At 44.8% G+C, this 27,410-nt stretch overlaps 2 protein-coding genes and 1 pseudogene across 3 annotated transcripts in view; 1 reads left to right on the top strand and 2 right to left on the bottom strand.

Annotated features, from left to right (window-relative positions):
• SETD4 (SET domain containing 4) overlaps window positions 1–27,410 on the top strand; it is a 102,849-nt gene that overhangs the window by 13,605 nt on the left and 61,834 nt on the right. The window lies entirely within an intron of this gene.
• On the bottom strand, window positions 15,825–18,001 carry LOC110150794 (carbonyl reductase [NADPH] 1-like). The gene is made up of 3 exons (XM_020913870.2): window positions 17,458–18,001; window positions 16,687–16,794; window positions 15,825–16,489 (listed from the first exon to the last, which is right to left on the bottom strand). Exons 1-3 carry the CDS (start codon window positions 17,741–17,743, stop codon window positions 16,020–16,022), a joined length of 864 nt encoding a protein of 287 aa, XP_020769529.2. The 5' UTR covers window positions 17,744–18,001; the 3' UTR covers window positions 15,825–16,019.
• On the bottom strand, window positions 18,453–25,789 carry LOC110150776 (carbonyl reductase [NADPH] 1-like; annotated as a pseudogene).

Here is a 27,410-nt window from a genome sequence, read left to right as displayed (position 1 = left end):
TGGGTGCCATGATCTTAAGTTTTCTGAAGGTTGAGCTTTAAGCCAACTTTTTCACTCTCCTCTTTCACTTTCATCAAGAGACTCTTTAGTTCCTCACTTTCTGCCATAAGATTGATGTCATCTGGATATCTGAGATTATTGATATTTCTCCTGGCAATCTTGATTCCAGCTTGTGCTTCATCCAGCCCAGCATTTCTCATGATGTACTCTGCATGTAAGTTAAATAATCAGGGTGACAATATGCAGCCTTGATGTACTCCTTTCCCCATTTGGAACCAGTCTGTTGTTCCATGTCCAGTTCTAACTTGCTTCCTGACCTGCATACAGGTTTCTCAAGAGGCAGGTCAGGTGATCTGGTATTCCCATCTTTTTCAGAATTTTCCACAGTTTGTTGTGATCCACACAGTCAAAGGCTTTGGCATAGTCAATAAAGTTGAAATAGATGTTTTTCTGGAACTCTCTTGCTTTTTTGATGATTCAGCAGATGTTGGCAATTTGATCTCTGGTTCCTCTGCCTTTTCTAAATCCACCTTGAACATCTGGAAGTTCACTGTTCATGTATTGCTAAAGCCCGGCTTGGAGAATTTTGAGCATTACTTTACTTGCGTGAGAGATGAGTGCAATTGTGCGTTAGTTTGAACATTCTTTGGCATTGCCTTTCTTTGGAATTGGAATGAAAACTGACCTTTTCCAGTCCTGTGGCCACTGCTGAGTTTTCCAAATTTGCTGGCATATTGAGTGCAGCACTTTCACAGCATCATCTATTAGGATCTGAAATAGCTCAACTGGAATTCCATCACATCCACTAGCTTTGTTCATAGTGATGCTTACTAAGGCCCACTTGACTTCACATTCCAGGATGTCTGGCTCTAGGTGAGTGATCACACCATTGTGATTATCTGGGTCGTGAAGATCTTTTTTGTAGAGTTCTTCTGTGTATTCTTGCCACCTCTTCTTAGTATCTTCTGCTTCTGTTAGGTCCGTACCATTTCTGTCCTTATCAAACCCATCTTTGCCTGAAATGTTCCCTTGATATCTCTAATTTTCTTGAAGAGATCTCTAGTCTTTCCCATTCTATTGTCTTCCTCTATTTCTTTGCATGGATCACTGAGGAAGGCTTTCTTATCTCTCCTTGCTTTTCTTTGGAAGTCTGCATTCAGATGGGTATATCTTTCTTTTTCTCCTTTGCTTTTCGCTTCTCTTCTTTTCACAGCTATTTGTAAGCCCTCTTCAGATGGCCATTTTGCCTTTTTGCAATTTTCTTGGGGATGGCCTTGATCCAAGCCAAGATGGAAGTCTTGATTGGGCTAAATTCCAGGTGTCACTGAGGCTACATTCCATTTTGGAAGTTTTAAGAAGAAATTTTTTATTTTTATTTTTTTGCTTTTTTTCCAGTTTCTAGGGGCTGACTGCATTCCTTGGCTTCCTACATCTTCAACGCAAGCAACATTGCATCTCTGACTATCCTTCCATAGTCACCTTTTCTTCTGACTACAGCCTGAGAAGGTTTTCATCTTTAAGGATTAATATGATTACACTGCCCTACCTGAATAATTCAGGATAATCTCCCCATCCTAAAATGCTTATTAACATTAATGACATCTGCAAAATCCTTTTTTCTCATGTAACATAACCTATTCTTAGGTTCTGGGCATTAAGGAGTGGATCTCTTGGGGAGGAGGTGTTATACTACTGTATTACTCTACCATTTTGTGTAAAAATATTTAAATATACTATGTCTAAAGGGGCACATAACAGACTGGTGTGTTTGGAAGAACTGGGTAGCTGGGGGATAGGAAGGCTGACATTTCACTGTATATATATTCTTTTGATCATTTTGATTTTTAATAATTGTGCTTGTATCTATTTAAAATAAGTGAAAAATTTAAGGCCCTTAAGCTGTGCAGTGGTTCATCAGTGTTGTATTGTTTGTCTGTGTGTCTTTAATTTGTTGTTGGTCAGTTGCCTAGTCGTGTCTGACTCTTTGAGACCCCATGGACTGCAGCACACCAGGTCTCCCTGTCTTTCACCATCTCCTGGAGTTTTCCCAAGTTCATGTTCATTGCATTGGTGATGCCATCCAGCCATCTCATCCTCTGACGCCCTTCCCTTTCGGCCCTCAATCTTTCCCAGCATCAGGGACTTTTACAATGAATCAGAGAAGGCAATGGCACCCCACTCCAGTATTCTTGCTTGGAGAGTCCCATGGACGGAGGAGCCTGGTGGTCTGCAGTCCGTGGGGTGGCTAAGAGTCAGACACGACTGAGCGACTTAACTTTCACTTTTCACTTTAATGCATTGGAGAAGGAAATGGCAAACCACTCCAGTGTTCTTGCCTAGAGAATCCCAGGGATGGGGGAGCCTGGTGGGCTGCTGTCTATGGGGTCGTAGAGGGTTCGGACATGACTGAAGCGACTTAGCAGCAGCAGCAGAAGCAGTTCAGTTCAGTTCTCTTATTAAAAACAAACATACTTTCAGCCACCAAGAGGGTCACTAGATGGTGCCCTTTCACTCTTTCTGATAAGTCCTAGTCACATGGTTTTGACCTTGCCTGCTGTTTACTCTTGTGGGATCTTAGTTCCTCCAAGAGGGATGGAACCCCCAGGCCTCTGCAATGGAACACGAATCTTAAACTGTGGATCACCAAAACATGAATGATGGTAGGCATCAGCTCACAGACCCCTTGCATTCAGTTTCATAAATTTCTTTACCATAATATTACAGTTGAAGCCTGTTTCCTCTTCTGTAAAATAGGGGTTATAATAGTGCCAGCTCATGGAAGTGATATTAGGAAGACTTAACAAGAATCTGTGTAAATATGTCTAAAAAAACACATCTCGTAAGCGTTGGGCAAATGTTAGCTATTGATATTAACATCCACTTCCCTAGTTAGGCAGTTTCCCCACTAACTCTCCTAGTTGTGTCCTAGTTTTCTAGCCTTTCAGTTCAATTCATTCACTCAGTTGTGTCTGACTCTTTGCGAGTCCGTGGAGTGCAGCATACCAGGCCTCCCTGTCTGTCACCATCTCCTGGAGTTTACTCAAACTTGTGTCCATTGAGTCAGTGATGCCATCCAACCATCTCATCCTCTGTCATCCCCTTCTCCTCCTGCCTTCAATCTTTCCCAGCATCAGGGTCCTTTCCAATGAGTCAGTTCTTTGCATCAGGTAGCCAAGGTATTGGAGTTTCATCTTCAGCAACAGTCCTTCCAATGAATATTCAGGACTGATTTCCTTTAGGATGGACTGGTTGGATCTCCTTGCAGTCTTTGGAGTGGGTTGGCATCTGGAAGATCTCCTTCTAGTTTTTGGATGTCTCAAATATTAGTTTTGGGCACAAAAGAACTGTACCTTGTGTATTTAGCTCTACAGGCAATACTTCATTCTAGATTTACACTCTGATTTCTCCAAATCAGGGCCAACTCCACAAAACCAAGTTGTGTGCAAGATAAAGTTAAGGCATACCAGAAAATCAGTCATCAATTAGAAAACAGTTTTTAAAAAGCCCCAAATTTCGGGTATCAGGACCTGAACTTAAAGCAGAAGGAAATATAAAGCACTTAGTATGTGCTCAAAAAATGCTGCCCTACTCAGTGCTCTGGGACTTTTGTCAATTTGAGGACTTAGTTCCCATGACCCTTATTCAATGACATTCTGTCACTCGTTTGATCATCCAACTTACTCAGCATCATTTCCAGCTAAATATAAAATTTTCTTCCTGAAAACATTTTCTAATTTCTTCTTTCTTTGGTAAATCACTACTTTCTCTCTGCATACTCATGGTGAAATGTCTGTTGAGCCTATTAGTGGGAGATATGTGCATTTCCATGTGGAAAAGATAACCCTTGTTAAAGCATAACCACAATACCCTTCAGTTCAGCTCAGTCACTCAGTTGTGTCTGACTCTTTGCGACCCCATGGACGGCAGGACGCTAGGCCTCCCTGTCCATCATCAACTTCTGAAGCTTGCTCAAACTCATGTCCATTGAGTCAATGGTGTCATCCAACTATCTTATCCCCTCTGTTGTCCCCTCCTCCTCCTGCCTTCAATCTTTCCCAGCATCAGGATCTTTTTCAATGAGTCAGTTCTTCTCATCAAGTAGCCAAAGTATTGGAGTTTCAGCCTCAGCATCGGTCCTTCCAATGAATATTCAGGACTGATCTTTAGGATGGACTGGTTGTATCTCCTTGCAGTCCAAGGGACTCTCAAGAGTCTTCTCCAACACCACAGTTCAAAAGCATCAGTTTTTCGGTGCTCAGCTTTTTTTATAGTCCAAATCTAACATCCATACATGACTACTGGAAAAACCATAGCTTTGACTAGATGGACATTTGTCAGCAAAGTAAGGTCTCTGTTTTTTAATAAGCTGTCTAGGTTTGTCATCCTGGAGGATGGCATGGCAACCCACTCCAGTATTCTTGCCTGGAGAATCCCCATGGACAGAAAGGCCTGGTGGGCCCACGGGGTTGCAAAGAATTGGACACGACTGAGCAGCTAAGCACAGGTTGGTCATAGCTTTTCTTCCAAGGAGCAAGTGTCTTTTAATTTCATGGCTGTAGTCACCATCTGCAGTGATTTTGGAGCCCAAGAAAATAAAGTCTGTCAGTGTTTCCATTGTTTCCCCATCTATTTGCCATGAAGTGATGGGGCCAGATGCCATGACCTTCAGCTCAGTTCAGTTCAGTTCAGTCACTCAGTCGTGTCTGACTCTTTGAGACCCCATGAATTGCAGCACGCCAGGCCTCCCTGTCCATCACCAACTCCCGGAGTTTACTCAAACTCATGCCCATTGAGTCAGTGATGCCATCCAGCCATCTCATCCTCTGTCGTCCCCTCCTCCTCCTGCCCCCAATCCCTCCCAGCATCAGGGTCTTTTCCAATGAGTCAGTTCTTCACATCAGGTGGCCAAAGTACTGGAGTTTCAGCTTCAGCATCAGTCCTTCCAATGAACACCCAGGACTGACCTCCTTTAGGATGGACTGGTTGGATCTCCTTGCAGTCCAAGGGACTCTCAAGAGTCTTCTCCAACACCATAGTTCAAAAGCATCAGTTTTTCGGCGCTCAGCTTTCTTCACAGTCCAACTCTCACATCCATACATGACCACTGGAAAAACCATAGCCTTGACTAGACGGATCTTTGTTGGCAAAGTAATGTCTCTGCTTTTTAATATGCTGTCTAGGTTGGTCATAACTTTTCCTACAAGGAGTAACCATCTTTTAATTTCATGGCTGCAATCACCATCCACAGTGATTTTGGAGCCCCCCAAAAATAAAGTCTGACACTGTTTCCACTGTCTCCCCATCTATTTCCCATGAGGTGATGGGACCAGATGCCATGATCTTAGTTTTCTGAATGTTGAGGTTTAAGCCAACTTTTTCACTCTCCTCTTTCACTTTCATCAAGAGGCTTTTTAGTTCCTCTTCACTCTCTGCCATAAGGGTGGTGTCATCTGCATATCTGAGGTTATTGATATTTCTCCCGGCAATCTTGATTCCAGCTTGTGCTTCTTCCAGCCCAGCATTTCTCATGATGTACTCTGCATATAAGTTAAATAAGCAGGGTGACAATATACAGCCTTGATGTACTCCTTTTCCTATTTGGAACCAGTCTGTTATTCCGTATCCAGTTCTAACTGTTGCTTCCTGACCTACATACAGGTTTCTCAAGAGGCAGGTCAGGTGATCTGGTATTCCCATCTCTTTCAGAATTTTCCACAGTTTATTGTGATCCACACAGTCGAAGGCTTTGGCATAGTCAATAAAGTTGAAATAGATGTTTTTCTGGAACTCTCTTGCTTTTTTGATGATCCAGCAGATATTGGCAATTTGATCTCTGGTTCCTCTGCCTTTTCTAAAACCAGCTTGAACATCTGAAAGTTCTCGGTTCATGTATTGCTGAAGCCTTGCTTGGAGAATTTTGAGCATTACTTTACTTGCGTGAGAGATGAGTGCAATTGTGCAGTTGTTTGAGCATTCTTTGGGATTGCCTTTCTTAGGGATTGGAATGAAAACGGACCTTTTCCAGTCCTGTGGCCACTGCTGAGTTTTCCAAATTTGCTGGCATATTGAGTGCAGCACTTTCACAGCATCATCTTTCAGGATTTGAAATAGCTCAACTGGAATTCCATCACATCCCCTAGCTTTGTTGGTAGTGATGCTTTCTAAGGCCCACTTGACTTCACATTCCAAGATGTCTGGCTCTAGGTAAGTGATCACACCATTGTGATTATCTGGGTCATGAAGATCTTTTTTGTACAGTTCTTCTGTGTATTCTTGCCACCTCTTCTTTTTTTTTTTTCATTTATTTTTATTAGTTGGAGGCTAATTACTTTACATCATTGCAGTGGTTTTTGTCATACATTGAAATGAATTAGCCATGGATTTACATGTATTCCCCATCCCGGTCCCCCCTCCCACCTCCCTCTCCACCGGATCCCTCTGGGTCTTCCCAGTGCACCAGGCCCGAGCACTTGTCTCATGCACCCAACCTGGGCTGGTGATCTGTTTCACCGTAGATAATATACATGTATCAATGCTGTTCTCTTGAAACATTCCACCGTTGCCTTCTCCCAGAGTCCACAAGTCTGTTCTATACATCTGAGTCTCTTTTTCTGTTTTGCATATAGGGTTATCGTTACCATCTTTCTAAATTCCATATATATGTGTTAGTATACTGTAATGGTCTTTATCTTTCTGGCTTACTTCGCTCTATATAATGGGCTCCAGTTTCATCCATCTCATTAGAACTGATTCAAATGAATTCTTTTTAATGGCTGAGTAATATTCCATGGTGTATATGTACCACAGCTTCCTCATCCATTCGTCTGCTGATGGGCATCTAGGTTGCTTCCATTTCCTGGCTATTATAAACAGTGCTGCGATGAACATTGGGGTGCACGTGTCTCTTTCAGATCTGGTTTCCTCGGTGTGTATGCCCAGAAGTGGGATTGCTGGGTCATATGGCAGTTCTATTTCCAGCTTTTTAAGAAATCTCCACACTGTTTTCCATAGTGGCTGTACTAATTTGCATTCCCACCAACAGTGTAAGAGGGTTCCCTTTTCTCCACACCCTCTCCAGCATTTATTGCTTGTAGACTTTTGGATAGCAGCCATCCTGACTTTGCCACCTCTTCTTAATCATCTTCTGCTTCTGTTAGGTCCATACCATTTCTGCCCTTTATTGAGCCCATCTTTGCCTGAAATGTTCCCTTGATATCTCTAATTTTCTTGAAGAGATCTCTACTCTTTCCCATTCTGTTGTTTTCCTCTATTTCTTTGCATTGATCATTGAGGAAGGTTTTCTTATCTCTCCTGGCTATTCTTTGGAACTCTGCATTCAAATGGGAATATCTTTCCTTTTCTCCTTTGCTTTTCGCTTCTCTTCTTCTCACAGCTATTTGTAAGGCCGCCTCAGACAACCATTTTGCCTTTTTGCATTTCTTTTCCATGGGGATGGTCTTGATCCCTGTCTCCTGTACAATGTCACAAACCTCCGTCCATAGTTCATCAGGCTCTCTGTCTATCAGATCTAGTCCCTTAAATCTATTTCTCACTTTTTCTGTATGTTGAGTTTTAAGCTAATTTTTTCACTCTCCTCTTTCGCTTTCATCAAGAGGCTCTTCAGTTCCTCTGCTTTCTGTCATAAGTGTGGTGTCATCTGCATATCTGAGGTTGTTGATATTTCTCCCAGGAGTCTTGATTCTAGTTTGTTTTTTATCCAGTCCAGCATTTCACATGATGTACTCTTCTAGAAGTTAAATAAGCAGGGTGATAATATACAGCTTTGACGTACTCCTTTCCCAATTTGGAACCAGTCTGTTGTTCCATGTCCAGTCTAACTGTTGCTTCTTGACCTGCATACAGATTCTCAGGAGGCAGGTCAGGTGGTCTGGTATTCCCATCTCTTGAAGAATTTTCCAAAGTTTGATCCACACAGTCAAAGGCATCAGTAAAGCAGAAGTAGATGTTTTTCTGGAATTCTCTTGCTTTTTCTATGATCCAGCAGATGTTGGCAATTTGATCTCTGGTTCCTCTGCCTTTTCTAAAACCAGCTTGAACATCTGGAAGTTTTTGGTCCATGTACCATTGAAGCCTGGCTTGGAGAATTTTGAGCATTACTTTACTATCATGTGAGATGAGTGCAACTGTGTGGTATTTATAACATTCTTTGGTATTGCATTTCTTTGGAACTGGAATGAAAACTGTCTGTTGTAGGTTTTTCATTTGTGATAATCATGGGGTTCATATATGTTTACCTATAATAAAGCTGGCAGTCATTTAAGTTCAAATACATTCTAAAAGATCTATATTTTTACTTCCCTTCCCCACTTTTTTTGATGTCATATTTTACATCTTCATGCTTATCCCTTAATATGTGTAGTATTTATAATTTGTTTTACAATTTTTTGTTTTCTCATCTTCATACTAGCTTATTTCAGTGATTGATCCCCAGTGTTTACTATGTGTTTGCCTTTTCTAGTGGGATTTTTTCTTTCCTAAATATTCTTACTTCCATTCCATATAGGGAAGTCCCTTTAACATTTCTTAAAGAGTGGGTTTACTCTTGATGAACTTCCTTAGTTTTTGCTTATCTGAGAAGTTCTTTATCTCTCCTACTCTAAGTGATAACCTTTCTGGGTATCCTAGGTTGCAGGTTTTTCCGCTTTTATCACTTTGAATATGTCATGCTACTCCCTTATGACCTGCAATATTTCTACTGAGAAATCAGCTGATAGCCCTATGGAGGTTCTCTTGTATATGACTCTTTTTATTCTCTTGCTGACTTTAGAATTTTCTTATCTTTACTAGTGCTATCTTAATTCTGATATGTTTTGGTATGGTGTCGTTTATCTTACATGGAGCCCTCTGTACTTCCTGTACGTGGATGTCTGTTTCCTTCCTCAAATTCAGGATATTTTCAACAATAACTTCATCAAAAACAGTTGCCATCCCCTTCTCTGTCTCTTTTCCTTCTGGGATCCTTATAATGTAAACATTTGTGTGCTTAATGTTACCTCAAAAACCTCTTAAGCTGTTTTTATTTTTCAAAATTTGTGTTTCTTTCTTCTTCTTTCTCTTTTGACTGTACTTTGAGGCATGCAGGATCAAACCCATGCCCTCTGCAGTGGATGTGTGGAATCCTAACCATTGGACTGCTAGGGAATTCCCTAAAATTTGTGTCTCTTGTTATTGTTCTGATTGGGTGATTTCCATTATTCTGTCTTCCAGATAAGTTATATTTTCTTCTGTATCACACAGTCTTCTAATCATTCCTTTACTGTATTTTTATTTCAGCTATTGAATAATTCATTTCTGCTTGGGTCTTTTTATATACCAAACCCAGGTCTCCTGCATTGCAGGCAGATTCTTTACCATCTGAGCCACTGGGGAAGCCTTTATATTTTCTACCTGCATGTGACATTTTTTTCAGTAGATCTTTTCTTTCCCTAATTCAGTTAACATTTTTATAACCAATGCCTTGAACTCTCTATCTGGAAAATTGTTTATTTATGCTTCATTATTTTTTTCTGGGGTTTCTCTTGCTGTTTTAGTTGAGAGTATTTCTTCTGCCTTTTTCATTTTGGTTAACGTTCTCTGCCTCTGTCAATCAGGTATACAGTTATGTACTATAGTCTTGAAGTAATGTTCTTATGTGGGAGTATCCCTGTGTAGGCTATGTGCGCCCAATGCCTTAAATGGGAGGGCTGGAATTAGGTGGACATAAGTCACATTTTTCTCCTGAGTATGCTGGCGTCTCTCACCTTGGTATTGAGTGTGGCTGGAGATGAACATTCTAGAGGTATAGCTGGAGTGAGGTGGGCCTTCCACTCTGCTCCATGACCATCACTGCACTACTAGGAGCAGGGGCTGATCCCAAGTTCCTGCGACAGAAGCTTTGAGGGTCTGGCCCAAGCTGGTTCTCATCCCTTTAAGTGTGTGTATTCCCTTCTCCCCACACCGGAATCCTTGCTCAGAGAGCTGAGGTGCTGAAGCCCACGGGGCCTGTGGGTTCTTGTGTCATGTGGACTGCAGACAGAGGCCCCTGGCTGTCTCCACGGTGCTGCCTGTGCAGGTGCCTGTGAGTGTTAACTTCACTCTGCTCAGACTCAGCCTGGGCTGCAAGTTCACTTTGTTCCTCACGGGTCATCCCTGACACTAGACCTTCCGCCTGACCCCCTGCCCTTTTATGGAGCCACAGAGCAGGGCAGTTGGGACTCACAGAGATTCTTGTATTGTGAGTGACTGCCATCAAAGTTCTGGGATGCATTGGTTTGCTGCTTGAATAAGTGCCAACAATGGCTATTGGCACCTCACCCGGGCTCTACCATGGAACTGGGTCACCTGTGTCCTCCGGTAGGTTCTTTTCCCTGGTTATGATTGCTCCAGACCCCATCTGCTACCTCCTTCTTTCCCTGCAAGGCAAGGCCAAATGTACCAGAAGGTTTCTAATGATCAGTTAGTTACTGGGTCCACCCCATTCCTGAAGCTGCTCTGTGAGCCAAGTCCAGACATAGCCCTCCTTTGATACCGCCTGAGAAACACAGTGGTTTACAAAGGCAAAGAGGTTTGCTTCCTCCAAGGAAAACTGCTATTGAAGGGTCGGGGTGGAGGGTGGGGTGGTGATTAGGGATTCCTGGTAGATAAGCAAAAACCATTTTCTTGCATGGAAGGAAAAAAAAAAGAGCCCTGAACAGATTAAAAAGGAAGTAGTAATTATTATCTGCTGGGACCATTATCCATGGCAGAATGGCAATGGTTGCTATTTCCTAAGATGGAATGAAATTACTTAGTGTAATTGCTTCTGAAGACATAGCTCTTGTTGCTCTCTTAAAAGACTCGCGACAGAGTTAGAAAAAAATGACCCTATGATTAGACTTTCAGAGTAGGCAGCGTTCCTAACTGTGTGCTATTCCCAGTATGCTTTCAGGCGGGACAGTTGTTTATGAAGCTTCTATTGAGTGCAAAGTCATTAAGTTCACCAGAACTTATGATTTAATGGTTCCCTCATCCTTAGGATTGCTAAAAGTGCCTTTGTTCTGGTATTGTCCTGTATCATAGTTATTAAGTGGTGTATATAGTATTATTTTACATAATTAAGAAAGAAAAGATCTTTGTGATTCCAGTGTATACTTCAAAACTAGCTGAGAAGATGCTGTGATGTTGATTTAGGCATTGATGGTCCTCTGGTGTATGTTTAGAAAGACATAATCACAGGGAGCAAAGTAACAGCTTAGTTGAGGGATAACAATTGTAAAGTAGAGCTTACTCTTCAGATAAGGGTTCCACACTTGCTTTCAGGGGCTGTCACTTTCCACTTTCCCGGGGTTGAAAATCATACATGGGAAGTGACAAATAAACGTGACCATAGAGGCAGCTATACAACATGGAGTGCTTTGTGAGGGGAGGGAGTGTGGTGGGCAACCCCTGGGGCCTTGGGGGAGCCGGGTGTGGTCCTCAGCAGCACGAAGCTTCCCGTCATCACCCCGGGTGCAGCCGGGCCCCTCTTACAGGGACTCATTATATAGGATACTTGGTGCTTCTAACTTCTTTTCAGCACTATCACCTATATCCAGAAAATTAATCTGTGCAGCACTCCTATCCCATTACCCCCATTTTACAGTTGAAGGACACATTTGGCTCAAAGTCATGCAGGAAGGTGGTAGAGCCTGGACTCTCTGTTTCCAGGTGTTTGTCTTGTAAAATTTCTAACAGAAAAATTGAGAGAATGGCTGGCAGGTCCAATGTGGCCACGGCCGTTGACTTCTATATTGTCTCTGGCTACCTTCATGGTATAAGGGCGGCTCTGAGCAGTTCCCACAGAGGCCATTTCAACCTGAAAAGCTGAAAATATTTCCTACTGGCCCTGTCTATTAAGGTTGTACACCTGAGTTTTACTCTTTTCTCTTGACCTACCGTTTGATATATTACATGTAATATATTACACCAGGGAAGGTGGGGATTTCCCTGGTAGTCCAGTGGCTAAGACTCCACACTCCCAATGCAGGGGGGCCCAGGTTCGATCCTTGGTTAGGGAACTAGATCCCACATGCCCAGACTAAAGAGTACATGTGCCACAGCTAAAGATCTTGCACGTGGCAAAGAAGATCCCACGTGTTGTAACTAAGACCAGGTGCCACCAAATGAATAAATATTAAAAAAAAAACCCAAAAAACTTCTGAACTGGTTCAGCATATAAACAATCTGCACAAATGGACATTTATAAAGAACTATTTATTCATTTATTGATTTCTCTTTATTATTTATCATCCATCCCACTTTTCCTCCCCTGAGATCACAGAAGACATTGCAAAAGGCTTCACAAAATTACCAGCCATTTCCCAGTGAGAACTTGAAAGGGATATTTTGATTCTTTTTTCTTTCTTTTGTTTGCATAGGGATATTTGTGATAGTGTAAGTGTCTGTTTGGTGAATCTAGGATAGCAATATAAATGGACACATGGGTGGAGCTGTGAGTGAGTTCACCATTACACAACTTTTTTCTCAGAAACAAACTCTCCATGAGGCCCCTCTGCATCCGAGGGCAAAAGGGCCAAGTACACGAGGGTCTCTGCTCCTTCTTCTGGGCTTTTGGGGGCTTTGGGTCCTGCCATGTCGGTTCTCACCCACCCTGGGCAGCAGGCATCCAGGAGGATCTTGTTCCTTCCTCTCTGCTCACTCAGTTTCCTGGTCTGGATTCTGGACAGGACTGGGACGCCGATTTTCGTCACTCCATACGCCATATCGGGCCTGCCCTCCTTCCTGTGCACCCCATTCTTTGTGTCTTCCACAAACTTGTTCATGAGCCCCACCAGCTCTTCCTCTGAGACGGTCTCACTCCTCAGTTTCTGCTGCAGTTTTTGGTGTGCCGGTTTTAAAACCTGCAAAGCGCATTCTGCTTGACACATGCACCACTCTGCTAAAACACAACACAAATTTTTGCCTAGAAGGGTGAGCACAAACATGAACACCCAATTTGCTGGGGTGTTGGGCCTCAAACTTCCATTTGATGGCCAATTACCAGTTTCTGTGAGATTAGTTAAAACTGCTTATACAATAGAAATACACGAAACAGCCTGGTAGCTTGTCATAGCCATGATGTCTAGGATGATAGCAGAGAAAGAAATGCTCCAATGGGGATGTCAGCGTCCAGATTTACTGGTGCCTGGAGGGTCTGAGGGCAGGCTGTGACATCCTCTCTTAGCTCACTTATCCCAGATGCCTGTAACGTGAAGCTACATGCTGTCAAGACCACTCCTGCTTGAAATTTGACAAGGTCAAGCAGAAGCCCTGGGAATATCTATGGGATATGGTCATAGGATGTGGTGATGAACTGAACCTGTTGGACATGGCCAGGCGCAGGGTGTGCAGGGCCTTGTCAAGTAGAGCTGACTAGGCTGGGGGCCAGCAGTGGTGGGACAGTGTGGGATGGGGGGGGGGGGTGTCTGTCACAGCCCGAAAAGCCAAGACTGTGTTCCAGGGTCCAGTGCTGTGACGACTTGAGAAGGAGGCCCTGCCCCTTTCCCTCCCTCCTAGGAGGGGCCAGATGTTCCAGAAGGTTCCTAATGACCACTCCTGACTGCACCCTTCCCTGGTGCAGCATCCTGAGCCAAACTAGGACACAGCCCTCTTTTGATCCCACCTCTGAGATACACTGTGGTTTGCAGGGTGGAGTGGTGAGATTCCTCCAAACAAAACTGCTTGGTGAAGGGACATTAGGGGACTAGGGATTCCTGGTAGAGGAATAAAAGTCATTAGAGGTGCTGCATGCGTGCATGTGTAGGTCTCCAAAAAGAGGAAGGAGTGCAGTTATTATCTTCTGCTGGGTCCATCAAACTTGCAGAATCGAAATGGTTGCTTCTTCCTAAGATGCACTGAAATTACTTAGGGTAACTGCTTTGAACTGTGGTGTTGGAGAAGACTCTTGAGAGTCCTTTGGACAACAAGGAGATCAAACCAGTCCATCTTAAGGAAATCAACCCTGAATATTCATTGGAAGGACTGATGCTGAAGCTGTAGCTCCAATACTTTGGCCACCTGATGTGAAGAACTGACTCATTGGAAAAGACCCTGATGCTGGGAAAGACTGAAGGCAAGAGGAGAAGTGGGCAACAGAGGATGAGATGGTTGGATGGCATCACTGACTCAATGGACATGAGTCTGAGCAAGCTCCAGGAGATGGTGAAGGACAGGGAGGCCTGGCATGCTGCAGTCCATGGGGTCGCAAAGAGTCGGACACGACTGAGCAACTGAAAAACAACAACTACTTCTGAGGACATAGCTCTGCCTGCTCTCTTGATAGAAACTCAGCTTTGGTCCTGTGATTAGACTTTCAGTGTGGTCAGGCTACCTGACTGTGGAATTCAATGTGTCCCATATGGAAGGGTTATTTATGAAACTTTTACTGTGTTCAGGGCTATTGACAGGAATGTTGTATTTAAAAGTTGGATATCCTTAGGTTTGTTGGAAATGTGTACGTTTTGATTTGTCTTAGGTCACAGTTAACAACTGGTTAATCACATGGGCTTTATTTTTCTGGAACTAAGGATGCATGATCATTGCGATTCCCCTGTCCATTTCCAAACTAGCAGATGTGATGCTGACTGTTGATCTAGAAATTGATAATTCTCTGTTGTCATATGGTGTGGGATGCAGGGGAAGGAGGAAAATAAGACTAGTTGAAGGCCTATGTGAAGTCAACCTGACTCTTCAGGAAGGGCCCTGCCTTTGCCTTCAGGGGCTGTTGTTCCCCCAGGGCTGACAATCAGAGGTGGAAAGTGACAGGTAACCATGACAGTAGGGGCGTCTGTACAACATGGAGCTTCTGTGAAGAGGGGATGTGGTGGACAGCCCTTGGGGCCTTGGGGAGCCAGATATGGTGCTGGCAAACAGGAAGTTGCCCTGGGTGCAGCTGGGCCCCTCTTTCAGGGACTCATGATATAGGATACTTGGCACTTCCAATGTATTTTCAGCACTGTCACCTATATCCAGACAATTAACCTTTACAGTACCGCAATCCTATGACAGTTCTCCCCATTTTACAATTTGAGGGGATACAGCTCATGTGGGATTTTGCTCAAAATCACACAGGAAAGGTGCAGAGCCAGGCTTTTTTGGTTCAAGATGTTAATCCTGAAACATTTTAAGTAGAAAATTGAAAGCATAAAGTGGATACCCAGGTGTCCTCCCAGCTAGGTTCACCTGTGATGATATGTCACTCTAGTTATGTGTTCCACTGCTGTGTATGGTTTGCAGAAGCATGCTAATGTTGCAGACCTCCTGACACCTCATCCCACAAAAATGACACATTCACCCTGAAGAGATTTCACAGTGATTTCTCATACCCATCATACCCATCCATTGTCAGTTTTCCCCATCGTCTCAGATTCTTGCAGGATGTTATCTTTCATACCAGCGCTCCCTCACGTTTCACATGTACAATTGTTTTTTTTTTCCCCAATGAGTTTGGCATTTACAGGCACCAGAGCAGATGTTTTCCCCTCATGATGTGGTCCATGTTATACGAGAGGCTGGTCAGCTAAAGCTGGCAGACCCAATATGGCCATGCTCGTCAGCTTCTATATTGTCTCTGGGTACTTTCATGGTGAAAGAGAGGAGGTGAACAGTTCTCACAGAGACCACTTGAACCTGAAAACTAAAAGTATTTCCCATCTGGCCCTATTGATGATAATTCTTTCCCCAAGTTGTACTCTCACTTTCCTTGACCTACATTTTGGTCTATTAGACTTCTGAGCTGGTTTGGCATATAATCGGTTGGAACAAACAGACATTTATAAAGAACCATGTATTTATCTACTGATGTTTATTCATTATTTGTCATCCATTCTTCTTTTATTCCCTGGGATCACATAAGAAATCACAAAAGATCTCACAGAATAGTAGCCATTTCAAAGTGGCTTTGAAATTTACATAGAGGTAGGCATGTTTTGATTTTTTTCACGGGGAGATATTTCGAACACTGTGTTTTCTTAGTCTAATCAGGACAGGTAACGAAGTGGGGCTTAGATCTTTGGGTAGAACTGCGGCATGAATTGCCATTTTGCAACTTTTTTCTCATGGACAAACTGTCCATGAGGCCCCTCGGCATCGGAGGGCAGAAGGGCCAAGTACACAGGGGTCTCTATTCCTTCTTCTGGGCTTTTGGGGGCTTTGGGTCCCCCCATGTCGGTTCTTACCCACCCTGGGCAGCAGGCATTCAGGAGGATCTTGTCTCCTCCTCTCTGCTCACTCAGCTTCCTGGCTTGGATTCTGGACAGGGCCGTGATGCCGATTTTCGTCATTCCATATATATTATCATCTGGCCAGCCCTCCTTCCTTTGCACCCCGTTCTTTGTGTCTTCCACAAACTTGTTCATGAGCCCCACCAGCTCCTCCTCTGTGATGGTCTCACTTCTCAATTTCTGCTGCAGTTCAGGGCTGCAGCTTTCAAGAGCTTTGAAGCCCCATCCGCTAGTCACATTCACCACTCTACCTAAAATGCAACACAAACCATTATCTGGGAAGGTATATATGATAATAATGAATACCCAATTCGCTGAGATGTTGGTCTCGATTCCCACTGGAGAGCCAGTTATCAGTTTCCAATGAGACGTAGGGGGTCTGGGGATCAGAGGCAGGTGGGCCTAGATCTTGTCAGAAACACTGCAGTTTGGGCTCAGGCAGACTCACCTTGGGGTTTCATTAGAGGCAGGAGTTCTGTGCATATATCACGGGTCCCAAAAAAATTTGTTTTCATGGTCATTTCTGCCTTAATTAGAAATGGCATGGAGTCACTAACTTTTAGGGCAGAAAAACAAACAAACAAACCAGGATTAATAAATATAAGCCATACGGTAAAAATGCTTACTTGATACAGTATTTTTTCCTGTGAAATCTGTTTTAGTCTAAGAGGTGGGTGGAGTTAGTGAACAGTATTGTTAACAGTGGGAATTTTGTGGTTTGATGTGTGCTCAGTCACTTAGTCCTGTCTGACTCTCTGCGACCCCATGAACTGCAGCCCTCCAGGCTCCTCTGCCCATGGGATTTTCCAGGCAAGAATACTGGAGTGGATTGCCGTTTCCTTCTCCAGGGAGGAAGTTGGTTACAGTTTGATAAAGCCGTATATTTATGTAAGATGGGGAGGCTGAACGAAGACAGCTCACACAATCTCTCACTGTACCACTCTTTACAATTTTTTATTGGTTTCAAAGCAAGTTAAAGATATGCCCAACTGGTCCTAAATTCAATGAAATCAATACTGCAAAAATCCTGGGCGTTGTCCTTAACACTGATATCAAAGCTATTGCAAGGCCTTCTTGCTGGCAAAGCTTGTAGTCTCGGAGGACCTGCTCTCCCTGTGACCTCCAGGCTGTGCTCCATCCCTAGGGAGGGGGTTCTAGATCCCACAGCGGAGGTTCAGGCAGGAGCCCCGCCCCGCGCCCCCAGCTCCCACCCACTTACTCTGGAAGGCGATGCCCGCGTTGTTGACCAGCACGTCGAGGCCCCCGTACTCTTGGCGCAGGAAGTCGCGCACCGCGCGGATGCTGTGCAGGTCAGTGATGTCCAGCTGGTGGAAACGGGGGCTCAGGCCCTCCGCCTGCAGCTGCTGCACGGCCGCCCGACCCCGCGCCTCGTCCCGCGCCGTGAGCACCACGTCCCCCGGGAACCGCCGACACAGGTCACGCGTGATGGCAAGACCGAGGCCCTTGTTGGCCCCGGTGACCAGCGCCACGCGGGTGGAGGACATGGCCGGTGTGCAGGGCCCCTTGGAGTAGAGCTGACAAGGCTGGAGACCGACGGGGTGGCGCGGCGTGGAGACCCGTCGCAGTCCCAGAAGGCAGAGAACTGTGTCCTAGGTTTCCGTGCAGTGACTAGTTGAGGAGGGGGCGGCTCTGCCGCTTTCTCCCCGCTTGAGGAGGGATCAGACGTCCCGTAAGGTTAATAAACACCACTCCTGGCTCCACCTCTTTCCTCATACTGTCTTCTCAGTCACGCCAGGGCACAACCCAGTTTTTTTCTTTAAACTTTTTATTTTGTGTTGGAACATAGGGCTTCCCTGGTGGCTCAAATGGTAAAGAATCTGCCTGCAGTGCTGCAGACCTGGGTTGATCCCGGGCTTCGGAAGATCCCCTGGGGAGGGAAGTGGCTACCCATCCAGTGTTCTTGCCTGGGGCATCCTGTGGACAGAGAAGCCTCGTGTGCTACCTTCCACAAGGTGGCAAAAACTCTTTACAAAATTAGCAGCCACCTCCCAATACTTTGATAGGGATACTTTGATTCTTTTTTCTTTCTTTTGTCTGTGTAGGGATATTTGTGACAGTTTAAGTGTCTGTTTGGTGAACCTGGGATAGGAACATAATCAGACCTATGGGTACAGCTGTGAGTGACCGCACACACAACTCTTCTCTCGAAAACAAACTGACTGTGGAGCCCCGTGGCATCTGAGGGCAAAAGAGTCAAGGGGTCTCTGCTCCTTCTTTTGGGGTTCTTAAGGCTTTGTGTTTGCCCCCACCCTTGTCAGTTCTCACCCACCCTGGGCAGCAGGCATTCAGGAGGATCTTATCTCCTCCTTTCTGCCTAATCAGTTTCCTGGCTTGAATTCCAGACAGGACCATGATGCCAATTTGTCACTTCGTTTATAGTATCCGGCCAGCCCTCCTTCCTGTGCACCCCGCTCTTTATGTCTTCCACACACTTGTTCATGAGCCCCACCAGCTCCTCCTCCGTGATGGTCTCACTTCGAAACCTCTGCTGCAGTTCAGGGCTGCATTTCTTTAGAGAGTTGACACTGACAAAGCTGGATACATTCACCACTCTGCCTAAAATACAACACAAATCAGTGCATAGAAAGGCGAGCACGAGAAGGATGAATGCCCAACTGGGGACAGGACTGACCTCGTGAAAGAGGACATGAGGGAAGGAAGAGAATGTATTTTGGGAGGGGGTTCCTCAATGAGTTTTATCTGTTTTATTATTATAAGTAACAACATGTTATTTCTAATGTTTTTAAAAATTAAGCTACATCTAATTATTTTAGAGTTTACAGGAATGAACTATTTCACTCAAAGTCAATAAATAAGTAATGACCAGAGGAAGAAGTCTGTGAACCTATTACCCAGCACGACTTGTGAAAATTATTTTCAAAACTGAACTAAAGTCTCTGGAAATGGTGCTGAGGCTGTATAGCAAATGAAGAAACATTTTTTTTTTCCAGGCTATCTCCAGTTACTCAGGTGAGAACAGAGAGAATCTATTTCAACCATGACTGCTCCTTCCTTTCCTCCTTTCTGACCGTAACAATGGAAACTTCATTCTGCGATGGTGCATCTGAGACACGGGGCTCCCTCCCTGCCAAGGGGCTGTGGTATCTTCCCAAGATGGGGATGACATCAGCGTTTCTCATCCTCTTCCTCAGCTACCTGCTGCAGAGGTTCAGTTCCTGGCAAGTGTACCTAGGAGGTTAGGACTTCCTTCTCCAACCCAGCCCTCACTTGTGGGACCAAGGCTCTTCCTTGGGCTGCGCGTCCTGAGGATGCTGGAATGTAGACTGCTCTTGTTTGTGAGGCAGAAGTAGCATGCAAAGGGAAGTAACATGCTGGGAAGACCAGGGGCTACAGAGCCCCTCTCCCAGCTCCTAACACAGGAGTGTCATTGAAAGAGAAGTGAGAGGGTAACAGGTAGGAGGGTAATGGTAAAGGAAAGAAACAGTATGGACCTAACAGAAGCAGAAGATGTTAAGAAGAGGTGGCAAGAATACACAGAAGAACTCTACAAAAAAGATCTTCACAATCCAGATAATCATGATGGTATGATCACTCACCTAGAGCCAGACATTCTGGAATGTGAAGTCAAGTGGACCTTAGGAAGAATCACTAGGAACAAAGCTAGTGGAGGTGATGGAATTCCGGTTGAGGTCTTTCAAATCCTAATAGATGATGCTGTGAAAGTGCTGCACTCAATATGCCAGCAAATTTGGAAAACTCAGCAGTGGCCACAGGACTGGAAAAGGTCAGTTTTCATTCCAATTCCAAAGAAAGGCAATGCCAAAGAATGTTCAAACTAACACACAATTGCACTCATCTCACACACTAGTAAAGTAATGCTCAAAATTCTCCAAGCCAGGCTTTAGCAATACATGAAGAGTGAACTTCCAGATGTTCAAGGTGGATTTAGAAAAGGCAGAGGAACCAGAGATCAAATTGCCAACATCTGCTGGATCATCAAAAAAGCAAGAGAGTTCCAGAAAAACATCTATTTCTGCTTTATTGACTATGCCAAAGCCTTTGACTGTGTGGATCACAACAAACTTTGGGAAATTCTGAAAGAGATGGGAATACCAGACCACCTGACCTGCCTCTTGAGAAATCTGTATGCAGGTCAGGAAGCAACAGTTAGACCTGGACATGGAACATCAGACTGGTTCCAATTGGGAAAGGAGTACATCAAGGCTGTATATTGTCACCCTTTGTATTTAATTTCTATGCAGAGTACATCATGAGAAACGCTGGGCTGGATGAAACACAAGCTGGAATCAGGATTGCTGGGAGAAATATCAATAACCTCAAATATGCAGATGACATCAACCTTATGGCAGAAAATGAAGAAGAACTAAAGAGCCTCTTGGTGAAAGTGAAAGAGGAGAGCGAAAAAGTTGGCTTAAAGCTCAACATTCAGAAAACTAAGATCATGGCATCCAATCCCATCACTTCATGGCAAATAGATGGGGAAACAGTGGAAACAGTGGTGGTTTAGTCGCTAAGTCGTGTCCGACTCTTTCGATCCCATGGACTGTAGCCTGTCAGGCTCCTCTGTCCTTGGGATTCTCCAGGCAAGAATACTGGAGTGGGTTGCCATTTCCTTCGCCAGGGGATTTTCCTGACCCAGGAATCGAACCCAGGTCTCCTGCACTGCAGGCAGATGATTTACCAACTGAGCTATGAGGGAAGCCCCACTGAGGAAACAGTGTCAGACTTTATTTTCTTGGGCTCCAAAATCACTGCAAATGGTGACTGCAGCCATGAAATTAAAAGATGGTTACTCCTTGGAAGAAAAGTTATGAGCAACCTAGACAGAATATTAAAAAGCAGAGACATTATTTTGCCAACAAAAGTCCGTCTAGTCAAGGCTATGGTGTTTCCGGTAGTCATGTATGGATGTGAGAGTTGGACTGTAAAGAAAGCTGAGCTCAGAAGAATTGATGCTTTTGAACTGTGGTGTTGGAGAAGACTCTTGAGAGTCCCTTGGACTGCAAGAGATCCAACCAGTCCATCCAAAAGAAATCAGTCCTGAGTATTCATTGGAAGGACTGATGTTGAAACTGAAACTCCAATACTTTGTCCACCTGATGTGACGAACTGACTCATTTGAAAAGACCCTGATGCTGGAAAAGATTGAAGGCAGGAGGAGAAGGGGACGACAGAGCATGAGATGGTTGGATGGCATCACCGACTCAATGGACGTGAGTTTGAGTAAACTCTGGGAGTTGGTGATGGACAGGGAGGCCTGGCGTGCTGCAATCCATGGGGTCGCAGAGAGTGGGACAGGACTGAGCGACTGAACTGAACTGAGCAGGTAGAAATGCCAGAAGTCCCCAAGTGGCAAGAGGAAACAAACTGCAAGTGGCAGATGTTTTTTTTCCTTCTTAAAAGAGGCCTCTTTTAATTCTGTGTAGAGGACACCTGGTGGACACCAATGTGTTTTTCTTATGGACATGTTTCTTAAGCTGTGTTAATCAAACTATGTATTTGCTTTGGAATTTGCCTTTCTTCAAATGGTGCCGCCTATGTGTGTGGGGATGACACACCTATCTCTAAACTGCATACTGTGGGTTAGGGGCCTGGTGAAACTCCTACAGCCTTGAGGCGTCTCTCTTATCTGATTAATAGCTTGCTAAGAGACAAAACAACTTGCAAAAAACTAGCAAGAGAGCACACTTTCCTTCCCCTTCTGAGTCTATGCCAGAAGCTTTCAGTATCTCTATTATACTTTAATAAGACTTTGCTACCTAAGAAGCTCTGGGTGTCAAGCCTCGTCTCTGACCCTGAACTGAAACCCTTTCCTGGGAAGGTCACGAATCCAGGCATGACACATGGCTCGCAGCAGCAACCTTTCAGAAGTGTCACCATCCCTGCCCCCAATTTCAGACCTGTGGTTTAGAGATTTAGCACAGGAAAGGGGAAAAGATAGGGCATAAAAACCAAGAGGCCTGAAGTTCCTCCAAAAGGATGTGATTTCATTTGAATCAGAGTGTGGGGGCTTGCCAGGTAGCCCGAGTGGTAAAGAACCTGCCTGCCAAAGCAGGAGACATTAGAGTCTCGGGTTCGATCCATGAGTGGAGAAGATCCCCTGGAGGAGGGCATGGCAACCCACTTCAATTTTCTCGCCTGGAGCATCCCGTGGATGGTGGTAAAAAAAAGACCTAAACGGAGGGACACATTGCATTCATGAGTTGATAGACTCAGGTAAAATGTCAATTGGTCTCATATTGCTGTATGATTTAATGCAATTTAAATCAAAATCTCAGTAAGTTTTTTTTGTACATACAGACGAACATTCTAAAATTTATGTGCAACTGCAAAAGAACTATAATAGCCAAAATATTTTTGGAAAAGAGAAAGATTCAAGAATTATTATGATGCTAGAATAATCTTGACGTGGTACACAATCAAGAGAGAGGCAAACCTCTGTAAAATATCAATTGCCCATAATTTTGTGGTCAATTCTATTTTAAAAAGTCTTTTTAACAAATGGAGTTGAAAAAAATGGACATTTAGGATATCTCCCTAGGTGAATGGTATTTTATTGTTACATGAAAACCCATGCACAGATGTTTATTGCAGCTCTGTTAATAATTTCCAAAAACTAGAATAACTCAGATGTTAAACATAGTCCTATTACAGCCTGGCTAATGGCTGAGAGCTCAGAATGAAAAAAAAGCAGGGACCACTATGATATCAGAAGGGTATGATAGAGGATGAGATGGTTGGACGGCATCATGGACTCAATGGACATGAGTTTGAGCAGACTCCGGGAGATGGTGAAGGATAGAGAAGCCTGATGTGCTGCAGTTCTTGGAGTCACAGAGAGTCGGACAGGACTGAGTGACTGAACAATAACTATGATATCAAATACTGGGTCTATTCATGAGGAAAGGGAGAAGATTAGGAAGAGGGGTGGGAGGGTGATGAAACCTAAACCATTACTTTTATTTCTGAATACTTAATGGTATTATTTTTATATTCACTTAAAATGTACATAAATGGCTTCATACTCTTATACTGTACTACTGTACTTTTTGTCCAATGCTCATTTTTTTCCTTCTTTGAGTAAAAAAACAAAAAAAGTGAAAGCTGTGCTAAAAAACAATTAGGAAGAGACCAGTAGCTTTGACTAAATCATTTGCATCAGCAAGTTTGCTGGAGAAGGTTAAGGATAAGAGCCCTTTTTGGTTCAGAACAGACCACAAAAAGTACCCTTCAAAAGAGCCTGAATTAACTTGGATCGAGATCAATCTGTGGAGCAATTTATGCTGTGCATGTGTGTGTTAAGTTGCTTCAGTAATGTCCAACTCTGTGTGACCCTATGGACTGTAGCCTGCCAGGCTCCGTTGTCCATGGGATTCTCCAGGCAAGAATACTGGAGTGAGTTGCCATGCCCTTCTCCAGGGGCTCTTCCTGTCCCAGGGATCAAATCCATGTCTTTTATGTGTCCTGCTGGTTCTTTAACACAATTGCCCCCTGGGAAGCCCAATTTATGCTGTGCCTTGTTACTTTTTCACATGTCTTCCATCTGCACAGTAGCAAGAAAAGCTATTAACTTCTAGGTTGGTTATAATCGATAATCAAATGACAGTCTCTTTTTTATTTGGTATTAGCTAGTCTACCTCAATGGTGACAATACCAACCTAGGAAGCTTGACCAGGAGATCCAAAGTTCTCTCCAGGTAATAAATTCCTGAAAGTGCCTGCTTCCTCTTCCCAATGTGTTCCGTGCCAGCCCCGCCCACTGACCCAGTCCCCAGGGGTTGGAGCCAGTCACCTGAAGCCCTCTCCCTGGACCCCACCCCTTCAAGCAGAATCACACCCTGGATTAAGCCCTGATAAGATGATCCACTATAGCTTTTCCCAACAAAATTTGACACGAAGACTTCTCCCATGTCAAAAGGCATGTAAACCTTGCATTCATCTGAGAATATACTGTACTTAAATTTCCATGTACTCTAAGCTTTCGTGAGGCAAGATTGATAAACAGAGGCTGCCTTAGCAAACCCGGAGATTATTCATTATTCCTTCTGGAAAAAGCCCAAACACAGCAAGGAACAGCCCAGTTAATAAGAAGAGTAGCCACGCAGTCATCAGCACGTGCTCCAAGAGGCAGGCAGAGACCACGCACAGTTGACTGGGAACCACAGCTGCCCTCAAGTGTTGGGACGGAGAGTCACATGACACGCTAAGGCGTGGACTTCTGAGCTCCTAGTGAGCCAAGTCTTAGAAGTGGTAGAACTTTCCAGGAGGACAGACAGGGAAACAGGGCAGAAGCAGAGTGTAAATTGTAAACATGTCTACTAATCTCTAGGCACACTCTTAATCTTTCTAAAAGGATCTGCTTAATGGGCATGGCCCCTTACTTCAGTGTAAACATTACAGTAGTCTAACCCAAAGGAATATGAGTGTGTTTTGTCCAGAACATTGAGCACACTGGAAGGCAGTTACCGTATTACAGAGATCTCTACTAGCCATGCTAAGGGCTTGGACTTCACTTCAGGATTTTTGGGAGGGGCAGTGAGCTTGCTCAGAAAAGAAGAGACTCAGGAAGGGCAGGGGTTCCCTTAGAAGGGTTTACAGTTGTCTAGAAATGACAGCTGAAGGCCTGTTTGTAGAGCTGGGATGGGGGAGAAGGTTGGGAAGAAACTCAATCAGACAACTCTTAGGACCTGCTAAATGACAAATGTGGGCAGGCAAGGTGACCTCCAGGTGCCTGGTGGGTGGGTGAGGGGATCAGTGACCAAGATGACTTGGGGAAAGTATGAGTCTTTGGAAATATTTGTTTTAGATGGGGGAATTCAGGGGAGGAAGCGGGGGGGGATCTGGAGAGGACGGAGAGGTAAGAAGACAGAATGTGTGCCTGGAACTCTGGGAATTTTCTAGGCAGTTGACAGGTTGTGGTAGGGGGTGGTGGGGTGGTGTGCTACTGAACTGGTGGTGGTGCGGGCTCCACTAGCCTGGCTAAGAGGGGGACAGGGTAGAGAAGGTCTGGGAAGGACTCCTGAGGGGACTCCCCCTGAGATGGGCACAGAGCAAGTCAAGGGCCTCTTGGAGGAGGAGACCTCTGAGCTAAGACGGGAAAGAGAAGAAAGAGCCAGCTGTGCAAAAAGCAGGTGGACAGACAGCACCAAGGACCTGGGCAGTGTGTGAAGGGACCTCAGGTGCAGGACACCCGGCTAGGTGGAGACAAGGGTGCAGGCCAGCGAAGCTGAGCAGGAGTGGTGGGGGGCCTGTAGATGAGACCAGAGCCAGGTGCGCCCAGATCTTGCCAGAAGCACTGCAGTCTGGGCTCCAATCAGACTCACCTTGGGGCTTTATTAGAGGCAGGAGCTCTGTGCACACATTTCTGGTGCCAAAGAAATTTGTTTTCATAGTCACCTCTGCTTGAATGTGAAATGGTGTGGTATCAGCAGCTTTCAGGAGAAAAGGAAAGTGGTGTGAATAAATAGTACTCGTGGTAGTATTCCATGAGAAGATAGAAACAATAGTAAAATTGGTACTATTATGCCAGTGTGAATTTCCCAGTTTCATAATGCCTTATAGTTTTGTAATAAGATAGCAACACTGGGGGAGGCTGCACCAAGGGTGAAGATTTGGGACCTCTGGATCCTTTTGGCGTCTTGTGGTTTATGTAAGATTGTATTACAAAATAACCGGGCTGCGCAAAGTTCAATCAGAAAGAGGCTGCTACCTGGAAAAGGGGCCCAGGATTCTGAGCCAGAGAAACACAAAGTTCCCTCTGGCTAGAGCGCATATCTCAGATTCTTAAAGCTTTGAAGGCGATGCCCTTCTGGGCCCCGGTGACCAGCATTATGTGCAGCGCAGCGTCATGCAGGTGTTGGATGACATGGCTGACGGCAGGGGCGCTCCAGGTGCTTGAGTGGAGAGCGCAACTGTCCCAAAGTCACTGGCGGCGCGACCTGCGGAGGCCGGTCCACAGTCAGAGAAGCCAGCAAGAACTGGGTTCCAGGCTCCAGTGCTGTGACTTGTAGAGAAAGAGGCTCCGGTTCCCAGTTTTCCCTTCTTAAGAGGGGCAGTCTGTTTCTGAAGGTTTTGAAACACCGCATCGCGAGCGTACTGCTCCCCGCGTTGCGTCCACTGTTGATCCCACCTCTGAGCCACAACTGAGCCGAGCGGTGGTCTGCAGGGGTGGAGAGGGGGTTCCCCAGAGCAAAACCAGACAGTGGTGAGTCGAAAGGGTCTGAAGATTTACTGCAGTTTGAATGAAGAAACTAGTGTAGGAGAAACCCCAAAGGAGAAAAACAAGTGCTGACAATTTTCTTGGGCAGGCGCCGGTCATCCACTGCGAAATGAGGATGCTTGCTTTTTTCTTGAAATCAGTGAAATGATTTCGACCTGGTACCTGCTTCTCAGGACCTAAATTCACTTCCTTGCTTCAGAGAAACTCAAGAGAGGGAATGAGAGACAAAAGGTCCCAAGAGCAGGTTTCCAAGTGTGGGCCCTTACCCAGCTCTGTGGGATCCCAGTGCGCCCCCACGTGGGCGAGAGTGTTTATGAAACTCTCCTTGTGTGCCAAGCCTCTTGCCTCAACGTGTTTAATTTATCTTGCATAACTCCTTTGGGTGCTAAGTGGGTAATTTTAGGTTTGTCCAAGTGTTAGGGGAAGTATGCTGATTGAAACTGCTCACCCTGGCCAGGCACCATAGTAACCATTTGCATGAGTTGTTTTATGACAGGAGATCCTGATAAGGAATAGGGAACTAATAAGCCACCACCAACTGGAAGAGTTCGGGAAAGGTCGAAAGAAGACACTGCGTGTCTGTCCACTTCCCAGAATCCCTCCCATTAGCATCCATCTTGACTGAGTGATGAGTGCGCCACCAGGAAAGACTGTGAATTAGAATGATTGGCCAAAGACCACCCGGAAACCAATCCCATCACCATAAAACCCCAGACTGTGGGCCACGTGGCAGAGCAGTTCTCCTGGGTTCCTTGACCCTACTGCTGTCCACCCGGGCCCTTTCCTAATAAAATCTCTTGCTTTGTCAGCACACGTGTCTCGGACAATTCATTTCCGAGTGTTAGACAAGAGCCCAGTTTCGGGCCCTGGAAGGGGTGCCCCTTCCTGCAACACAAGGAGGATACATATATGTTTTCTTTGCTCTCAGTGAAATCTGTGCTCACAAAGGTG

This window comes from Odocoileus virginianus, chromosome 4 (assembly GCF_023699985.2).
Source record: "Odocoileus virginianus isolate 20LAN1187 ecotype Illinois chromosome 4, Ovbor_1.2, whole genome shotgun sequence".
NCBI classification, from domain to species: domain Eukaryota; kingdom Metazoa; phylum Chordata; class Mammalia; order Artiodactyla; family Cervidae; genus Odocoileus; species Odocoileus virginianus.
The sequence above is the reverse complement of the archived record's forward strand: the minus strand, read 5'-3'. Positions and strand labels throughout refer to the sequence as shown.

Coding starts and splice junctions, on each gene's coding strand:
- LOC110150794 (XM_020913870.2), bottom strand. CDS start 17,743: ATGTCCTCCACCCGCGTGGCGCTGGTCACCGGGGCCAACAAGGGCCTC. Junction 16,795..17,457: donor CGCGGGCATCGCCTTCCAGA/GTAAGTGGGTGG, acceptor CTGCCCTAAAAG/TTAGTGACTCCATGCCATTT. Junction 16,490..16,686: donor GCCTCTAATGAAACCCCAAG/GTGAGTCTGCCT, acceptor GTTGCATTTTAG/GTAGAGTGGTGAATGTGACT.